Source organism: Poecilia reticulata, linkage group LG21 (genome assembly GCF_000633615.1).
Source record: "Poecilia reticulata strain Guanapo linkage group LG21, Guppy_female_1.0+MT, whole genome shotgun sequence".
NCBI lineage: Eukaryota > Metazoa > Chordata > Actinopteri > Cyprinodontiformes > Poeciliidae > Poecilia > Poecilia reticulata.
The window spans coordinates 20504941-20525859 of record NC_024351.1 but is presented as its reverse complement, the minus strand read 5'-3'; the positions used below and the strand labels follow the sequence as shown (position 1 = coordinate 20525859).

At 39.6% G+C, this 20919-nt stretch overlaps 1 protein-coding gene across 1 annotated transcript in view; it reads left to right on the top strand.

Moving 5' to 3' along the window:
• vsnl1a (visinin-like 1a) overlaps positions 1-19873 on the top strand; it is a 33302-nt gene extending 13429 nt beyond the window's left edge. Inside the window, exons 3-4 of the mRNA XM_008398197.2 lie at positions 16660-16875; positions 17852-19873. Of these exons, the coding sequence (XP_008396419.1) occupies positions 16660-16875; positions 17852-18049 (414 nt within the window). The 3' untranslated portion in view covers positions 18050-19873. The remainder of the gene's footprint in view (positions 1-16659; positions 16876-17851) is intronic.
• The last annotated feature ends 1046 nt before the right edge of the window (positions 19874-20919 follow it).

Sequence of the window (20919 nt, the reverse complement as noted above, 5' to 3'; positions counted from 1 at the left end):
CATTTGTGGGATTCATATAAAAATTTCAGATTTTCTTTTCTAGCTAATTTTTGACTTTTCAAATTAAGAAATTTCCCAATGTTTTTCCAGAAAATGTTGGAGTTTTTTTTTTCTAACAAATTTTCACATTTTCAATCTCAGAAATGTCCAATGTTTTCCCCAGGCAGGGTGATAAACACAGTGCTCCCTAAAGCCGRCGGCCTACCTTCAGTAAATGTAACTTTTCTGGGGATAAAAATAAAGCGGTAAAAGCAGGTGCAGCATGTCAGCTGGAAGTAATGGCCCTCTGTCTGAAGGCTTCCTTTGATGCGGTGCAACAAAACGTCAYGTTTAGGCTTCAGTAGCTCCATGTGTTCCATCGTATTCAGCACTTTAAAACAGAAATCCCATTTATTTTATGTATGCTGAGAATCTGTACCGATAATGTTCACAAATTACAGAAAGAACTCAAGCAGAGGACCAAAACAAAAAGAAAAACATGAGCACTTCAGAAAACCAGCAGTTAAAACACCCATTAGTTTGGTCAATTAAATGGAAATAGCACATTTAAATGCAAATTTCGTGGTTCAGAAGTCAGTACTCAGCTTTAATTTTCCACATAGAACATTTCAATATTTCAGTATGCCCGGCATAATCACCTAAAAGGTTGGCCATTAAAAAAATGATAGGAGAAGTGCATTCCTGGTGGAAACTAGAATGGAGGCAGAGGTGATGGATGAAGGGAAGCTTTAGCTCTAAACCGCCATTCATCAAAGCGTCTTGGATCAATGGCCTGTGGAGGGCAAGCCTGCTATGAAGGAGTTTGTCCTCGTTAGGCTTTATGGGATTTTKATTATTCTGTTTTACCACACKCCCAAAATGTGACATGAGTTTTCCATACTTTTCCTTGAAGAATTTCAAAATATCCTCCTGTTTTAGTTCATCTTAACTTAGAAGTATTGTGCAGTGGTGGGACTCAATGAAAAATTTTCATGGAGTTAATTTCTGAGTCTGTAACTGATGAATTGAAGTTAGTCGCATTTTAGCCAAAAACTGTGTGTCAAGAAAACAAACATTTTCAATTCCAAAACCCTTTTTGCTGCTATGTTACTGAATGTGATAGCACACRTTGCTGCTGACATAAACACAAACAGTTGACCAATATCAGGGATCAGAAATATTCAGAAATATTCATGAAAACAAATGCATACCTAGTCACAGTGCTATTTGACAAGCTAATGGCTGGCTTTTCCAAAGCATCCAAAGCAGGAGCACTATTTATTTTCCTTTGCACTGATTGGTTGTACCTCCCAAGAGTAGAAATAAGGAAGACTGTAAACATTAGCTTGTATTGTTAGTGGTAAGACAGGTTCGGGTGTGCGTATTGATGCATACTAGGGTATATTTTCTGTATGAACTATTATAAAAGGCAATTCTGAGAATTTTTGGAATGGGTCTCAAAAGTTACGCAACACAGTTGTTTGTGAATAGCTAAAAAAAACTCTGGGGTCATGCTAAACTCCAATACCAATCAATTAAACAAACTTAATATGGGTCCTAGTCAAAGCAGCAAACCTAACTCTAACAGAAATTGGATGATAATAATAGTGACTCTGGCCAACAGAAAGATGTTTTTCATGTTGTTACCTCAGCAGTCAGTTTTGGGGCTGTTCGACACTCATAGTTTAGCACTGGTTAGAAAAATGTCTAAGTTGTTTTTACTTCTGGTAGAGAATCYAGTTGCCAGTTTCACTGACATTATTAGCTGAAGCTAACCTCCAAAATCTAAAGGTTAAAGTTTGCTCAAAACGTTAGGTACGACGATGGTTGTTGGTAGTTTTTCTAAGAGCGAGTTCTCTGCTCACAATTCCTGACCACACAGTCTCCAAATCGTTAAAATGACCTGTTGCTCTTTCTGTTTCTCCTGTGGATTCCCACATTTAGCGGTGTGGCTGAGCTCAGACGGTGGCACAAAAATGGAAGTGAACCTTCCGAGTTAATTCACACACAACGTGTGAAACTTCACCCTGAAACACAAGTCTCCCTTTGAGCATTGACGCCTGAGAAGCTGTAGGTGATTGGATTGAGGTATATCTTTAGTAGAAATGTTATACACCTTGTGATTTTTGGGTTTTAAGGGTTTTACTAGAGAACGGAATGACTTTTGTTTCTCTGCACTGCTAAAAAGGCGATAGCTGTAGCCCTAAGTCCAAAGTAAATACATGCGCTGGCCTGAATAAAGATGTATGGATGGATTCCGCTCCGATGCAAATCTAGCCGTGCCTACAGGCTTTTCGTTGTTTACGGGTGCAGTGTGATCACCCATCTCTCTGCACGCCTGCCTCCCGAGTGTGAGACTCCCCGCGGCCCACAGACAGACTGACAGACAGATCACAGGAAGGTAAATGGAGCGACAGAGGGACACTGACATCATCTGGCCAACAGCCACGTTTCTGCGAGGAAACATATGGGGCCTAATCACAGGAGACAAAGGGACAGACAGAAAAGACAGAGATGCTCCGTCACACTGACATGGAACATTAATTATGAAAGAGAACTCGTTTGGAAACTCTTTGTGCATCATTAGGACAGATGTGGCAGAAGGTGTTRGGGCCCCTGGGGGATCCGTTCAGTTTTACAGGAAATAGAACTTTCTAAGCATCCTCTTATTTGCTAACTGTGTCGCTAGACTCAYAGATTAGAGCTAAATAACATCCATGCTGCAGGATTGATGTGAATATTGAAAGGCACTGATGCACTGGGTGTCACTAATGGAATATGCAATGAAAAGAGACGAGGCTTGCATTGTGGGAAATTGGATTTGTCAGCTCAGACGGCATCAGGTGATCCARAGTTTGTATCATTTTTAAGGTATTTTTCTCAAACTTCAGACTTGGTTAATTAAAGCAGACATACACAAAGGGTTGATGAGTTCAACTGAAACAATACTTGGAAATTACTTAGGTTATTGCTATTTATTTTCGAAGATTGCAGTTAGCACACAAAGCACAAACCTGTAGATTCCTTAATATTGTGGTGTTTTTTGTCTTTAATTTTTTTAAATTATAACTGTTTATTACACCATTACCATTATCATATTACCATTACAAAGCTACAAGAAAAAGTCCAAGAGAAGGTAGTTTTTCTCAGTTTTCTTAATCTAATTTCTTCCTTTTTTGACTTTGAGCTAATCAAGAAAGAGTTAATTTAAAAAAAAAAAAAGCAGGAGGAAACCTGTAATGTCTAGATAGCTAGTTCACAAGATAGACAGACGGATAGATACTGTAGCTAGTGTTACCTGGCGAGATTGGTAGACAGCTAACGACATAGTCACTAGCTTAGGTAGTTAAGCTAGTGACATTGCTAGCTAGCTAGCAAGATAGATAGATATATAGTTATCTAGCTATCTATCAGGATAGGTAGATAGATAGAAAGATTGAAAGATTGAGCTTGTTAGATGTGAGCCAAATAATATTTTCACTGGATTTTATTTTGGAATATCAGAGTAAAGTAATATCAGAGCTTTAGGGGTTTGTGCATACCTGAGATTTTAGATTTTATTTACAAAATKTAAAAACCATGTATATTTACTTCTAAGCCATTTGTGTTGGCCTATGGGATACAATTCCATTAAAATACTGCAGTTTGTAGTTGTGGGGTGGTAAAGTGTGAAAAGGTTGAATGGATATTGTAAGTCTAGAAAAGATGTTGAGCTATTATAAATGCAACAACGTTTAAAAAGGAGCCTCTGAAAGCCTCGATTATAAACATTCATCCTCTGATTTACCCCTCTGACTATTATCAGCCTCTCGGTGTCACTTCCTTACATTTCCCATCTTTCATTTCCACACTCTGCCTCGTCTCCTTTTCCTCTTCTGCCCAAGTAAGCTCATGGCTGGCATGCTCTAAAAATAGCTTTTGTCATCTCTGAAGCTGATGCCATTCTCCATCGTTGTCACAACTCAGGCACCAACACACACACAAATACACACGCACGCAAACACAGCGCTGAAGAATTGCTCCTGAAAGGCAAGAAACTGAATATTTTCTATTGACTTTAGAGGAAAGAAAATATTTGTGAGGTGCACAAGCAGACTAATATAGCATCAAGCCTGSCTCTGTTGCTGTTTGAACACGTAGAAAACTACGTGTTCAAACCATGATGGAGGAGACAAATTTAATAAATTCTGGGTTTAATAGGAATTTGCAATGTTTACAGAGTACACAGGGAGGAGAATATGACTCTGAATCAGTAGTCTGTCATTTTCCCATCATGAATATTCTCTGGTCTCTCAGACTGGATAATGGGTGTTAATTACTGAGCACCGCTGAGTTAGAGGTTGTAGATGAGATGGCCTCAAAATGAGCTGTAACAGTGAACAGGGACACTCAACTCAAATGCAATCAGAGACAGACAGAAAGAGAGAGTTACAACAAGAAGAAAGGATTGAAACTTTGAGACAAAGAAGAAGCCAAAAGGCCAGATACTTGGATTTATCAAAATGAATAGCTTTGAACGCTGTCTTTCGCACTTTCCAGAGGCGGCACTCTGCAGCCTCTGGAAAGTGCCTCCCTGTGGGCTGCAACGGCGTGATTCAATTATTCAGCAAGTTTCAGGGAGGCTCACGTCTGTCGTGTTCAGATGGACAAACCTTTCTAGGTTTTGCTCTCAGGGGAAATAGCACTGTTAGCACATTTGATTGTCCATCATGACTAAGCAGAGAGTAGAGCTATCAGTTGCGCAAATCGGGCTTGGGATCTCGCTGGTGGTGGCAAGAATAATTTTCAAGTGGTTAGCATACATTCTGTTCAGCCGTCCTCCACCCCATGAGAGCGGGACCTCTCAGCTTGTGTTAATGGAGACAGTAAGAATAAATCTTGTTATAATCTCTGACCATTTAGAAATTAATCAAAATATGCCACGTTGTGCTGAAAAAGTATTTCCTGTTGCTACAGATTTTTGCTCTTTTGTCACAAAATGTCTCAGATGTTCTTAACACTTTTAGCTTCTCCCACCAGGTGTACACATAAACAAGGCTTTTAAACTTTGAAGTTAACATTCTACTTCTCCGCTTGAGTTCAACACCTCATAATCCTGCGCTGCATCACAATCTAATGCTTTCGTCTTCATCTTTAATCATTTGTTTCTCAGCTCAGTTTAAAGCCGAGCTTTCCATGGGCTGCTCCGTTGGAATGATCCATGATAATTGCATGTAATACCTCCCACATTTTGCTAAGCCTTAAGCACCATTTAAGTTTGACGGTGTGGGTGAATAATCTGTTCAGATCTCACTTTTTCCTCCGCCTCCATTGCRGTCCTTTTGTCCGTTCGCGTCACAACAGAGTGAGCTGCGACCGATTCCCTTTCTCTAATGGGGGATTTCCGGCAGGTCGACATCCTTATGCATGCTTTCCAAATGCAATTCCCTGCTTTAATTTAAAGAAATGTTGTTGTGTACTGTTCTTAGCATGCTATTATCTGTATCAGCTTCCGCTGATCAACATACTGATTGATTTTGCAGATTAGACGAACGCTGTAGGATTACACGATGTCTCCGTTATATGGCCTCCCACAGACTGGACATCTGCTGCCRCTGACTTTGCTATGAATGAACCAACAATCTCTTTTTGCGTTTTACAGCYGAGGTAGATCAGGGGCAAAAGTTTCAGTTTCCGATTCTGTTGAGCGACATTTCACACAATCACGATGCGTAATGTAACAATTACAGAGCGAAAAGGATGAGAGCATTGCTATAGTAGCTCCTAATAGCATATAGTSATACAAAATCCACAATAACCCCAGAAAGTTAACGAAAATGTTGTTTTTTTGAGACTTTTTAAGTAATGAAATGATAGTGGCATAATAATGCACATACACACTCTAAAAGATCAATAAAATTACATTTCTAACAAACATTTAACACTGGAACTTGAAGACCTTTTAAATATCCAAAATAAATAAACAAAACAACCAAATCCAACAAATAAAATGGATACTAAAGTGTCTGTAAGCAAAACTGTCATTCAAAAAATGGGGCTAGTTGAGACCAATGAACCAGACTGAAGACTTTTGTCATCCAGTCATTGGTAGAAAGAGAAATCAAAATTATTTCAAGCAATGACTGCTTTTCAAACTTCATGTATTACCTAGCTGTGCTGCTGACCTAGTGGAAGTTTGAACACTACAGCTAGCATAATTTTTGCTAGCATCATCGCTTATAGAAAAAAACACATTTTTAGCTGCTTCTTTAGATTTTTAAATACAAGTTTCTGTTTTGTGAAGTTGATGTTTCCATCTAGCTCCACAAGGTACTTTACAATACAAGTGGAGTCTAGATGTAGTGAAACCCTCTATCTACATTTTTCATCCCAATATACACAGACTAAATAAACGTGCATCGTTCACAACAAATATTTGGCATGAATTCCTTCCCATACATTAATTGCTTTATTTCTTGACATTTGTGGAAAGAAAGGAAACAATTCCCCTTGCTCTGTGTTTGACCCTCATGGGTGCGAATAAATGTTTTTGTTAGGTTATTTTAGAATGGCTTTTAWATATAAAGGATAGTAGCCTGGCCATTGCTTTCCTACRCAGTTCTGCTCAATTCTCATCTCCTTTCACTTCTTTTCTACCATTGAAGTCGATTTTTTTGTTAGAATCTCTACCAGGCCTGTCGGTGTAAAGAAGGGGGAGTTGTGAAGGATGACAACAATTTTCTGTGGTGTTTCAGAATCGTAGTCCACCTGTGGCTTCACCTGTACCAGCAGAGGAAGTGAACAAAGTCGTTCTGACTGCATTGGCTAAGCTTCTGAAAATCAAATTAGCATTAAAAGCAGTCTGGTTGAGCTCAGCACGTCTATCTTCGCAGTGGAGGATGGCTTTTGACAGACAACCATCCTCTGTCAACAACTATCCTTGTCAATAAACTTATAAAGTTTACCGGCAATTTCCAGTAAACTTCATAACGTCCAACTGGCGCATTGTGTACGTCACAGCCAAACATTATCGATTGGGTAAAATTTAAAACTTCAACAGCATCCAAGTCTCCAGCAAGCAATCATTTCTCAGTACCCTGAAGTCCAGATCCTCTGGACGAAGCAAAGCGTAACAGGGGCTGGTTTTTACTAGGCTAGAGGGACAGGATATGAGACATCTTGATATCTTGATGGCGTGTGCTCCTAGTAAGACGTAATAMAGTGACATGGGAACACGCAAACATTTGCATGCAGTCTTATAGATGAAACCTCTTCGATGCATGCAGAGATGCAGAAAGGATTGAGCAGTCATGATTAATAAATACATGCCAAAGAGATCCGATGAGTCATGTGAAATGAAGGTACAACATGAGTAACGAACCATCGTGTGGACACCCCAAGAAAGGGAGGCTGCGTGTTGTGTTTTGTCTTGTGGTATTTCCTCACCGTCTCCCTTCCTCACACTCTTACATCTCGCTCTCACCTCCCTACCCTCACCTCTTTCTTTCCTTCCTTCTCTCTTTATTTCTTTGATTCTTCCTGTCTTCCGCCTCTCTTTTGGCCCAGGCTATGCCGGAGGGGCTCACAGGCCTGATATCAGCTTTTTAAATAGGCCATTTCAAACCGTGCGAGCTGCTGCCGTCTTTATCTGCCAAGCGCTCAAGAGACGAGCCGTTCCGGACACACCGCTGGTGAGGGGAGATAAGCAAGCTGCTCRTCCTCTGTTGTTCTGCCTYGCTTTGATTTGCGTCACTAAGACAGAGGAGTAGTCCTCAGGTCTACCTGCCAAACCCAACAGTCCAGCCGTGATTCATTTTCTGCTTGCTGTCATCTTTGGCATCTTTTTTTTTTTTTACTAATTTAGATCTCATTCTGAAGCGAGAACTAGAAATAAGATCTGATGGAGAGTTGATTATTTTACATCAGCTTTTAGCACTAAATACAAAATTCTGTATCAGAATAAACAGTTCTCCACATTGCCCCATGTACAAATTAGTTGTATTTATTTCTCCGTTGCTTATTCTCTCCCGCATGCCTGCAACTACTCTCTTCCCCATCCCCACACATGAAGGAAGATTTCATACTCAACGCTGCCATCTGCTGGTGATTTGACATTTACACTTTTCACACATGGTTATTTCCAGCAGATGGGCGTTTTGTAACCACAGATAACCGGGGTCAAAGAGGGGGCCAGGCCAAATTCCTCTTAAATCTCAAGCTGAGTGACCAGCAGCTTTTCAGGAATCAGTGGTTCAGGCTCAATCCCATGTTCCGCAGTACAACACTGATGTCCAGGCGCATATCTCCAGGGACTGAAAGCATATAATCAGTTATTATTTTKGGGGGGGCTCCTTATGCAGAATGTCGTGTCAGAAGTGGGGCTTTATGTTTGCTATGTTTGACATATGGAATAAATGTAGAAATTATTATTATCAAATAATATCTAAGAGGAAGTACTCTCTAAATCCAACCATCCCCTCATCTCAGATTACAGTGTCTTAGAAAAGGGAGGGATGAGCCTGGTTGCTTATGAAATTTTAATCTGCAGAGCTMCATAAGAGTATTAGGTACAGTTTGAGTCTGAGTCAGCGTGAAAGGCAGTGTACGTACTTTACATTTTAATTTGCACTTCAACATTTTGCACATGTTCACACTAGGAGAACAACAAAATGCAGAGACACAATACAGCTGCCACTGCCAAGGCTTGATGCAGCAGGTCACCTCTCTGACCAGAAACAAACCCCACAATGTTTAGTGATTTATAGTAAACTAATGCTTAAAGGCGCTTTTCCACCAAGCCTGTTCTTTGTGCTTCAAACCTCTGGCCTGAAAAAAGAAGCGCTACTCCAGCACCAGTTTCCTGTTGGACCTTTTTTTCAGCTGCTWGGTGCAGGCTACTCAAACTGTGAAGTTTTGTTTCTTTCAAGAGAAACAAAAATGAAAATGGTAATAATTAATTTACCAGATTTACTGGTGGTACCGGAAACGCACGAATACAAAGGTTCCGCCAGGAAACTTTCCTTTGTATCTTAAAAAAAAAAAAGAGAGAGAGAAGAAATGAATGCATCAAAAAAATTAACACATTGAAATCTATGTAACAAAGCAAAATTAACATATTTTCAACAATGCATTCTCAAGTGGGTTTGTCTGAAACCTTCTTCTGTTTGGATATATCCAAAACATCGGTGTTGTCTCAAGTGTATCTTGTTGAAATTAGCAAAAACAGTTATACGAGCTCCTTCCTCCAGGGTGTAGCAAGAATGTGTGGATAAGTTGCCTTCCTCACTCAATCCTACGTGTGTAGTGTTACTGTTTTCAAGTGTTCAAGAATTATTCCCTGCTGTAAACATAATGGATTGAGTAGTAAAGGGCAAAGACCTGAATGGTACAATTATCTCATCTCAGAACTGTGTGTCGTTTCTCTTGTTTCATTTCCTTTATGTGWTCTGAATGATGTGCGCCGGACTTTTATCTYATTGTGCATGTTTACTGTACACTGTTTAAAAAGAATACAACATTTCTATCAATGAGAAATTTCCTCACGGACAAAGAGCGGCTAAGTTGTGCTGCTTTGGTGATAATCACATCATGACAGACACCCAGGCGAAAGTAACAAGAGGATGATTAAAAACGTATTTTCCAGGGCAAAAGGGGATTTGCGAGTGTGTGTGTCTCTGTGTGTGTGTACCAGTGCAGACCCTACAGGCTTGGAAGCAGCCGCGGCTACAGATTTGCGCTGGCTCAGTTTCTGACGCTTTTTGGCTCGTCRTTGCGGGTTTATGTAAGAGCTGACGCAGACAGACACTGTAAATGTGTCCCTGCCATGGATTATACGCATTTTCCCTCTTTCCCTYTCCCTCTCTCCCTCCCCCCATGTCCCTGCATTCTGCTCAATAAAGCAGCATCTACGGAGTGCTCTTGACGAAGCAGTGTAAACACCCATATGCACAGACAGCTCGCCCTGTCAGGAACAGCGGTGTATTTCTGCTAACAGGGTGCATTTCATCTGACAATATTGGAAAAAGGGTGCATGAAACATAAGGCGTTATTTACACCGCTCTCCGCTCCTTCACGGTGGGAATACGTCAGTTCAACCTGCGGATGTTTGCTGTGAGGAAAAATGGTGCTGCTGCTTTGTATTGTAGGAGTTAAATATTAAACTTTGCCTYGATGTATTTTATTTGGATTTTATGTGAGAGGCAAACATAAAGTGGTACATTTTTGTGAAATGGAAAGAAACACTTTTTTGCCAATACAACTCTAAAAAAAAGTGCCTTCTATTCCATCAATTTGTCTTCCCCTTTTATTCTAAAATTTCTGAATAAAGCCCAGGTAAAAACAATTACCATATTTTCTGGATCATAAGTCATGTTGGAGTATAAAATGTCTAAAGCTGGCATGCTCTAAGATCCCAGCTTTCAGTTCAGATTGTTGAACATCAATCTGAAATTGGAAAAATATGACTCAACAAACCTACCAAGACACGGCCATACACCTCAACTGCAAATGGAGCACTGAGCAGAAAACCCCTTTTATCATAAATTAGTGCAAATTGGATTTACAAAAATAAATKTGTTTAATGGAAACAAGGTGATTTTGAAAAAAACATGTTATTTGTCAAATGTTTTCACGTTAGGATGGGGTGGTTTTTCAGCCGTATCAAAATTGGTCTATGGCAAAACTGCAATGAAAACACATTTCACATCATGTCGGTTTATGTACAGCAATAGCAACAATGCTTGTGTCACTCCAATGCCTCAATAAGACGTCAAAGTCTCCTCTGAAAGCTAATGGTATCGCTAGGTATCCCATCATCATCATGATTTTGAATGACTCATTATGTAAACAAACTTATTCACCTGTGATTTTAATTTAATTTCGTATTTAAAGGAAACACCACAGTTGTGGAATTGTATTTTTCGACATTAGCAGAATATCAAAAAAGTTTTGCGCACATTAGTAATGGACACTCTGCAAGAGAGGCAGCCAAACTCTGGCTTTTCCCCAAAAATCTGTCTTTAACTGAAAAGCGGCAAGTAGATAGCTTGCCACTGTGATTTGGAATCACATTCAATCTGAATGACCTTGATATATTCTACAAAGAATGTGTAGAAACTTGTGTCTTTAGATGAGCAAAGCCTTTAAAAACATAGGCTCATAAGACTGGGAACGGTACCTTCAGAGGAAGATGATTCTACAAAGTATTSACTCAGTTGGGTGCCTACAAACGCATGCAAGAGTTTTTAGTTGCAAAAGAAGAAAATTGGAAGAGTTTTTTCACTACCTCAAGCAATCCCAGTAAAACACAATGATGTCTGTGGTTGCACTGTGACAAAAAATGTTATGAATATACCTATTTAGTAATAGCATATTGCTTTTCTATTGTGCAACATTTATGTTTTTGTGGCCAGTAAACAGTTAATAGCAGACAGCCCGTTTCCTATTTGGCACCACTCCTGCAACCATTTATCCGCTGGCCGAATGATATTGAACCATCCATTTAGTTTGGAAAGATAGCGGAGAGAGGCCATGCAATGTGTGGTGCTTGTCTGACCGTGTGTCTGCACAMACTCGTGGTTTCTGCACGCACATGGAGGCAGCAGGTGGAACGACAAGGACAGGGACAGAATAGGGGCTCAATCTGTGAGCCTAAATCAGGAGCGTGGAATTGACATGGCGGCAGTCCAGAAAAGACATTATAGGTCACTGACTGCATGGGTGATCATGTATAAGGTCGCCCTGTTTGGCTGTCTGGCAGCTTGTTGAGCTTCTGGCCTGNTTTTCACTACCTCAAGCAATCCCAGTAAAACACAATGATGTCTGTGGTTGCACTGTGACAAAAAATGTTATGAATATACCTATTTAGTAATAGCATATTGCTTTTCTATTGTGCAACATTTATGTTTTTGTGGCCAGTAAACAGTTAATAGCAGACAGCCCGTTTCCTATTTGGCACCACTCCTGCAACCATTTATCCGCTGGCCGAATGATATTGAACCATCCATTTAGTTTGGAAAGATAGCGGAGAGAGGCCATGCAATGTGTGGTGCTTGTCTGACCGTGTGTCTGCACAMACTCGTGGTTTCTGCACGCACATGGAGGCAGCAGGTGGAACGACAAGGACAGGGACAGAATAGGGGCTCAATCTGTGAGCCTAAATCAGGAGCGTGGAATTGACATGGCGGCAGTCCAGAAAAGACATTATAGGTCACTGACTGCATGGGTGATCATGTATAAGGTCGCCCTGTTTGGCTGTCTGGCAGCTTGTTGAGCTTCTGGCCTGKTGACTTTGTCATGTAAAGCAACAAAAGCATTTAGTTTTATGTATTAATACTTTGCTTTTTTTTATGTATTTCCCTGTCTTTACATGTTAAGATTACATTTATATTGTTATCAGATCATCTTTTCATAAGAATGGTTAAAATCATTTGTATTTTTTTAGAAAAGTAATTTAATGTAAGACTTTCACATGCTTTTGGTTAAAAGTACAATAAATGCTGTAGCTAATTACATGATCAAGACATCTTTTGTCTTAAAGTTTTTAACATTATATTGGAATTGTGGTGCTAATAGTGGCAGCATCCTGGAGTAGCTAGGCTACATTAGCTCTGATTTGATCTTTCATGTTTTGTAGTTAACTCGTTGCATGTTTGGATAATTGTTCCCTCTGGTTTGGAATCCTGATCAGCTGAAAGTTTTTTTTTCTTCTCTTACTTTTTTYGTTTCTGACAGTTGTTATAATTCATAACCATGGCAACAAAGTAATCTTTTAGTCTAGATAGATCAAGAGAGGGGAAAAGCTGATGAGCAAGAGACGCCCCAAGTTGGCCAGTTGAACATCGACGACCGCTGWTGTCAAAATTCTGACTCGGAAAGTTGGAGGCTTGTCCTCAGCTCTGATCTGAAAATCAAATATGGCTGCCACTGTAATTAAAGTAAGTGTAGCARAAAACCATTTCCTTCTGATGGTTTAAATCTCATTGGATCAGGTACAGAGTGCTGTGGAGCTCATGTCAGAACATTTGCCAAGGTGATTGAACGTTCTAGATGTGRAGAAACTCTTTCGGTTTCTTTGGCTGACTACAGTCAATTAGCAAATCATAGCTGTTCTGCGAATTAAAACTGGAACACAGTTAAACTTTGAGATTCAACTTTTAAGATAAATGGAACACCCCATTTCTCAAAACAAGACATCAAGACATTTGAATTCCTCAAAATTCAAATGTCTTRATGTTGGAGATACTTCTAAAGAYGTCAGTGCATTTAGACCTAAAAAGCTGGTACTTCAGTGAATGCCGGCATTATACCAGGTCTTCACGTACCTATAGAAGTGTAGAAGTGTTACAGTTGCACTATTTAATGTTGAAGTACCTGCAACAAGTAAGGATTTTACTTGCTGCCCCAAAAAAGTGGGGGCACAAGAGTGGTGGCTGTGTCCCAGAAGTCTTTTCCCAGGGGGATGTTCCCAAATCAGCTCAGTGACTCTCAGCTCCTTTTTTACCTCAACGTACCAGTTCAAGGAACATTGATCCCATTCCACCTTAGTTGGTATTTCAACTAGTTACCAAGAGACCTAAAACCTCTGATGAAGGGGAAAGACTGAACCCCAACCTGAGCTTTGTTCAGGTTGAGAATCTTTGGCTCATCTTTCACCCTTTGTAAACCAGCTGTTCTGAGACGCCATCAAGAGGAATACATCGTCCTGAGAAAGTGCAGGAAATGCTAAGTGTACCATTACATAACCGATTGATCTGATACTCAACATAATACAATCAGAAAAGTGCCTCATATTTGTCAGTGGGTGGGATGTTGACTATAAATAAGCATAAATGAGAGAGTGAGAACCAAAGAGAGTCATAACAAGGACTTGAAATAACTCATCGCTTTCAGAGTCACAAATAACTCTTTTGGTTCTTAGATAACAGTAATCCATTTAAACACAGTTCCCAAACTGAAACAGCATATCTTGAGTGGGAAATATGCCCTCCTCACTTAGRTCACAACCCACACACTCATCTCTTGAAGCCTTTAAGCCGTCACTAAGTCAGCTCAAGTGTTTAGCTCGACTTTCAAATGCAGATTTGGGAGWGTAGACTATGGAGATGAGCGTGAAAGAATTGGCTTTTAGTCAGATACGTTTTAATCAACCCCCGAGTTATTTGTCGCCATGATGGAGTTGAGGGTTTAGGCTGTAACAATAATCCAATCTATGGGAAAACTTGTGTCCTCTGTCTGTACCCTCCTTCCTGCACCCACGATGGCTTTTGAATCAGTGCCGACTTGCATGCTGACTATAAAGGCTTTAATGTTCCAGTTAACTGCTGTTTGTTTTGGGGTGTGTGTATGAGAGTGTGAGGAGATTGGATGTTAAAGCAAATATTAGTATGACASAATATGTTTTGCCTGCCCTCTCAATGACACACACAAACATGCTAAATGACATTAGCCAGTGCTACACCCCGCCCTCTTGCATCTGGCGGTCTTGTTCCCTCCTAGAGTGGACAGAAGCGGTCTGGCATTTAGCCTGTCCTTTGATGGCCCGATCCAAACCACCACATTAAACAGCCATGAAAGCAAACAGGGGCCAGATGAGCAGAGGACAGAGATTTTCTGGAAGCATTAACAACCCAATATCCCTGGCTGTTCATTTAGACGGTAAAGGGAAGTTGCGTGCCATGYAGTGTTTTTGTCTTTTTACTGTCCCCTTCCGATCCTTTCTGCTTCTTTCCGTAATTGTCCATCCATTTGCTCCTCCTTGGCGRGYTAATGAACCAATGTGGGGTCCATACCGAAGATTGSGCCTGTAGGAAGGAAGCCACATTGCATTTCTTCAGAGTGTCTCTTGTATTCTGGTGGCTTCCYGCTCAGTCCCAAAGGGGTTTTCTTGCTAAGATTAGTTTGGTCTTATTAGAGTGAACTTGGATCAGCGAGCCGCGAAGCTTCTTCTAATACTTGCTCCGTCACACTCACTTTAGTTGGCTCCTCCATCATTTCTTCAGTGCTCTCGCTCCTCTTGTCTCTCCTCATCACTTTGCTATCCAGCACTGCCTCCCCCACATTTTCCCTCCCCTACTGATGGTTTGGTTTGCTGCAGTAGCAGCAAGTTGCATGGATAATTCGCTCATCTGCAACGGGCGGTGTCTCATTGAAGATGAGCGGTTTTGCATCTGTTTGAAACTGCCTAAGCCCCTTCAGCCTTGTCTTCCTCCCTTCTCTGGGATTCTTTTCAGTTATCTCCAGCCCTCCATACTTCTCTGCTGGGGTGCCATTTCTGCCTTCACTTCTCAACCCGCCTGTTGTGACACCACACAATCTGTCAATGCTGTCGTTGTTACTTTGGGGAGAAGAGATGGAAGTGTCGTCTTTGCCTTTTTTCTCTGTGATTGGACTACTACAAACATAGGGAAGGACATAGTGTGGCATAGTGATTTGGAACCTATTGTTGGGTTTTTTMCAACGATAAAGGCAGAAAAGGCTGGTAAATCTATTTTGCCAGTCATTGGCACACAAGAAACCTATTATTGAACMCAATATTTACTATTCTTGGTGAGAAAACATTTGTACAATAGYTTTACAACAACTCACCTACTAAGTAGCTAGTGTGTTTAGTCACATATTACCAAGATCATTTTGAAAAGTAATTCAAAATTAGGCCTGTCACAATAACAAATTTTCTTGAGCGATAAATAATCCTAGAAGTTATTGCGATAAACGATAATATTGTTGTTTTGATACCATTTTCAAGTAATATAATGGGAATGACATAATAATTCAAAAACACATTCTGAAAGATCAATAAACTTTAAATTCTAATGAACATTTAACACTGGARYTGGAAGACATTTTAAATATGCAAAATAAATAAACAACAACAACAAAAAACAAAACAGAAACAACAAATAAAGTTAATTACAAAGTCTCTGTAAACAAAATTGTCCTTCAAAAAAATTGGCTAGTTGAGACCAAAGCATCAGACTGAAGACTTTTGTCATCCAGTTTTTGGTAGAAATAGACAAAAGAGAAAAGGAGAAAAATAATAAATAATGCAAATGAGAATTAGCAATCAGGAAGTAGCAGCACAACATAAAAAAAAAAAAATTCGCCTCTTGAAGCATATCTCTCTTCATATTTTCTGTCTTCTCCTGATGAAGGCCRAAGTAGCCGACCCTGATTTGTTTGCGTGAGACCTGTGAGAGCAGCCTCAGTCAGCTCAGATTGCCCATTGACTTTTTTTACTGGAGCGGTCAAGTGTTAGGTTATATCTAATGAATCGCTCAGTTTCACAGCGTTTATAGTTAACAGCAGCTGTTCCCAGAGCTCAGGGCTCTTTCACAGAGTCACTATATTAACCTCTGACCCCATGTTCACAGTGCCGACATGCACTGATTGCATGGATAGCAGCACAAAGAGGAAGTCTATTTTTTTTTACCAGCACTGAAACATGRCGAGCAGATCTACATTAAATATCTTTAAAAATTCTACATGACTTTACACTTATCGCAACAAACAACCTGGAAGTCGTTAGAAACCTTTTAAAGAGACACCAGTGTGGTAGTGGTGCTAYCCGACACACGACTACAAAGATTTCTGCAGAATATGTGCTCAGTAATATATATAGAAATCCAGAACTGTTTGAAAAAATATAAGATGCTTGTACCAAATATGTGGAAAAATGTATATATTTTTCTGTTTCGTTACCAGTTCTTCCCTTACGGCGACGCGTCCAAGTTCGCCCAGCACGCTTTCAGGACCTTCGACAAGAATGGCGACGGCACCATCGACTTCAGAGAGTTCATCTGCGCGCTGTCCATCACATCGCGAGGCAGCTTCGAGCAGAAACTCAACTGGGCCTTCAACATGTACGACCTGGACGGAGACGGCAAAATCACACGGGTGGAGATGCTGGAGATCATCGAGGTATCCCTGCACAAAAGAACCCAAAAACTGTCSCATCTTAAACTGAGTTCACGCACCGCCTGTTCTGAACAGGATATTGGTGTGCTACAGGATCTGGGGATGTTTTACTTGCACAGATAAACTAACTTACTGGTTCTGCTAAAAAAGTGGAACCATAAATGGTTGAATCTGAAAGAAAAGAAAGTGACAAATTATAACTACAAATCCAATCAACACGAAACAAGTCAATCTGGAAAACATGGTAATGTTTTCAGGCATTACCATGCCTGAAAACAGATATTAGATATTAGGATTGGAATTAGGGTTGAAACGATAATTTGGATTAATTGTGATGAATTGTTTATTGAATTAATTGGATGTTGATTAATTGTTAACTATTTGCTGMAAGAACAAGACAATTAGAGCAGTAATTAAGCCAAAACTGTGAAATAAATAAACATATTTTCTTTATTTTTCTGCTTTTGAAATATGTCTTTAATAGTTACAACGGGCTAGTAGGGTCATGGTAGATCGAAAAAAAAGAGGAGTAGATTTCCTCCAAGAAATTTTTAGATTAATTTTMGAAATTATTGAGAATAAACAAGAAAATTTCTGAGCTCCAAGGATCAAAAATTAGTTCTAAAAACCCTCTGAAATTGTGAGACAAATCTAAGAAATTTTCTGTAAACAATTTTAAAATTTCTCAGTTTCAACAGTTGAAAGTTTTTCTATAAMGTTTCTGAGATTAGTCTTAGAGTTTCTGAGGTTTTGGGTGGAAATTTACTCCTCTTTTGTTTTCTACCTACAGTGGCCCTAATAGGCTGTCATACATTAACGATTGAGTGAATTTAATTTAAAAAAATGATAGGAATTCAAATCTGCCAGATGTGTAAAATAATTTTGAACTTTCCTGTTTCTAGGGGGGACTTGTTTGTTTTATTCACCAACCCTCTTTCTTTTTGCTCTTTTGCCTTTTCTTTTCCTCTCCTCCCGGCAGGCGATCTACAAGATGGTCGGCACGGTGATCATGATGAAAATGAACGAAGACGGCCTGACGCCCGAGCAGAGGGTGGACAAGATCTTCTCCAAGATGGATAAGAACAACGACGACCAGATCACGCTGGAGGAGTTTAAAGAGGCGGCCAAGAGCGACCCGTCCATCGTACTACTGCTGCAGTGCGACCTCCAGAAATAGGCCGGGACGCGGCGGAGAGAGCGCCCCCACCAGCCACCACGGACTGCACAGAAAGAATTTCATGTTCCATTCAGTTTGCAGCTATTTCCACTGAAAAAAAAAAGAGAAAAAATTATATGCTTGGACTACCTTTCAATGGATCTGCTTCTTGTGTTTGAAACACTCGTGTGCATGAGAATGTTATTTGCTATGAAACAAAAACATCGACACACAGCATACAGCGGTGTGCGGGTGCACACCAACGCCACAAAACCAACACCTGCAAACACACACTCTCCCACACACATCTCTACATATAAACAACTTGCACAAATAATAACTATATATATATATATATATATATATGAAGAAATATAAATATGAATATATATTAAAATTATTTATAGATCAAATGCCAAAATGTGAAGTGTGCAAAAGTATTTTCCATTCAGTTTCATTCTWCCAGAGCTTGCGCATCATGTGATGTGCTGACGTTGAATTTGCCGTTACTCTATTTATTGTTCCGAGTTTACCRATGCTAGCTGTGCGTGTTTCACCAAACCTGTCGACCGAACCGAACTCCTACAACAGCGTACCTTCTTCCAGTACCCCCCATCCGTCTTTTCAAATRTTAGCTCTAGACGAGGCGGATTAGCCCGAGTTTTCCCACCGAAACGAGCCTGTACCGTCCACCAATACAGTCAATGTTGTTCATTTGCATGCCTTTAGGTTCTGCCTTAAAAGTCGAATTTCCACCCGGCGATTGAAGACAGAAAGCCTTATCAACGCGACGCAGTGACTCTTGAGGGGAGACAGTTTTTTTTTTGTTGTTGTTGTTTTCGTTTTTTCTTTTTCAAAATAAATCAGCCTGCGCTAAGTCCTCCTACGAGTATCCTTGTACGGGTTGTAAGCTCTGTGATCCGTTGAGACCTTTTCTTTGGATTGCTTTTAACTGTGGGAGCATGTTTCCTTGTAGATTAGCTGTGCTACATGTTGCTGAGACCTAAATATCCCGTGCCCGATGTGCATTTGAGCACATTAATCTCGTTACAAGTTGGCCGACGCTGAGCGATGAGGACTGTGTCGTTTTGGACGAGAGCTAAACTAGCAGAACTCCGAGGTAAACCCAATGAAGGCGACTGATTTAGGATTGAACAGGCTGGAGTTACATTAGGAAAATTACTCTGATTCAACTCTCTTTACTTATTTGTCACATTTAGTTCATTTTGGCTCAGAGGTTGCATATCGTTACAAGGAATTAAGAGTGTTTGAGTATTAAAGTAGCCCAGAGGCGAGGTGTTTGTGGTGTTCCCAGAGGACCGCTCTTAAGGTCAAGATTTTCTGTTCAGTAGGTTTTTACAACTTGCCCTCTTCGGCCCCTCAAAGTATTTCTCTTTTACCAATCAGTCCGATTTTTGTATGTTTTTTACTCCCTTTGTTTCATACGTTCTACACATCGAAGTCCAGTGAAGTAGTACCTCTCAACGGTGACATGACTAACTTTGCTTGCCCCAGTATATTCCAGACTTTATGTATTTGTTTAGTGGGATAACAGAAGAAAGAAGCAGATTTGGCAATAAAGATTTATCATGTTAGTCTATCTTTGTCCGTTCAGCAGTGTGGATTGTAACCCTGGTAAAGTGTCTAATCTGAGGCCTGATGATGTTTCTAACTATGACTCTGTTACTGCTGAGAGGATACCAAGTCAAAGGAATGGCAACAGTGTAAAAAAAAAAAAAAACAAAAAAAAAACTATTCTTTTGTAGCATGTATTGTGTCCCTGACGACATGGCTGCACTACTCCCTGTGTTGTGATTTAATCTAATAAAATAAACTCTATGGGCAGTTGTCTGGTCTGATAACTCAACCAACCATCTTTTCAACCAACATCCACGGCTGAAATATTTGGAATTTCCGGGAATTTTCCAGTGTTTCCATTTCTTGCATGAGAAAAGCCTAGTAATGCTTAATAAATTCAACAGTTTCCACTTTGATTTATTGATTTTGTATGTATTTTCTTTGATRTTAACATCTTATCGATAAGTATTTAATTTTTGATTACATAATCCTCAAGAACAGAGAATTGTGTTGTCACCGCGCATAAATACATTTTTTCCGTTCTTAAGTATGTATTGACCTTTATTGAATGAACACTTATTCAGAAATTTTTTTAAAAAGTTCATTTTACGACCTAGTTTGTCTGTAGACAGCCTTAAATTTTGATTGAACTGCAACCGTTTCTTAAACTGGATCTAAAACGCCAAACTAGCAATAAAGCTGCTATTTTTTTTAAGTCCAAACGTCTCTAGAATTTGAACAGAAATGATTTATATACTACAAAAATATGTTTTTTGTGGTTGGTGGACSTGTTGCTAATAAAATGTAACTATTCAAGAAGTACAGCAATATTTTACAGTCAAATWGCCAGAAATTAACAAATGCTAAATAAATTCCGAGCGAGCATTAGCTCAACGCTTCTGTAAGCTAACTCTGAACGTGAATGTTAATTTACRTATTTCAGCTTTTATTGTTACCCGTCCCTAATTCTTCCAGGAGGCAGTTTTTACTTCTATTTCACTTTTTAGACCTTTTTTTTAAATTGAAATTCTTAAATCTGTAAATGTATTTGGTAATTTAGACTTTTGGATTTCAGCTCTAATTTTGTTATAGATATTACTAAAAAGTGACACCTCCTGAGAAAACTACTTTTTTCAAAAGGACATATAAACATTTATGGATTCCCRTGTAAAGTTTAAATTGAACTKATTTATGGGTGAAAATTTWAAAAATCCTTCCCAAAATATATTCTYATGTTGAGGATTTACATTTAGACGTGTCAAACACATAAGCAGAGTCCTTTTAGTGGCATAAAGCTCCCATTGAAGTGTATT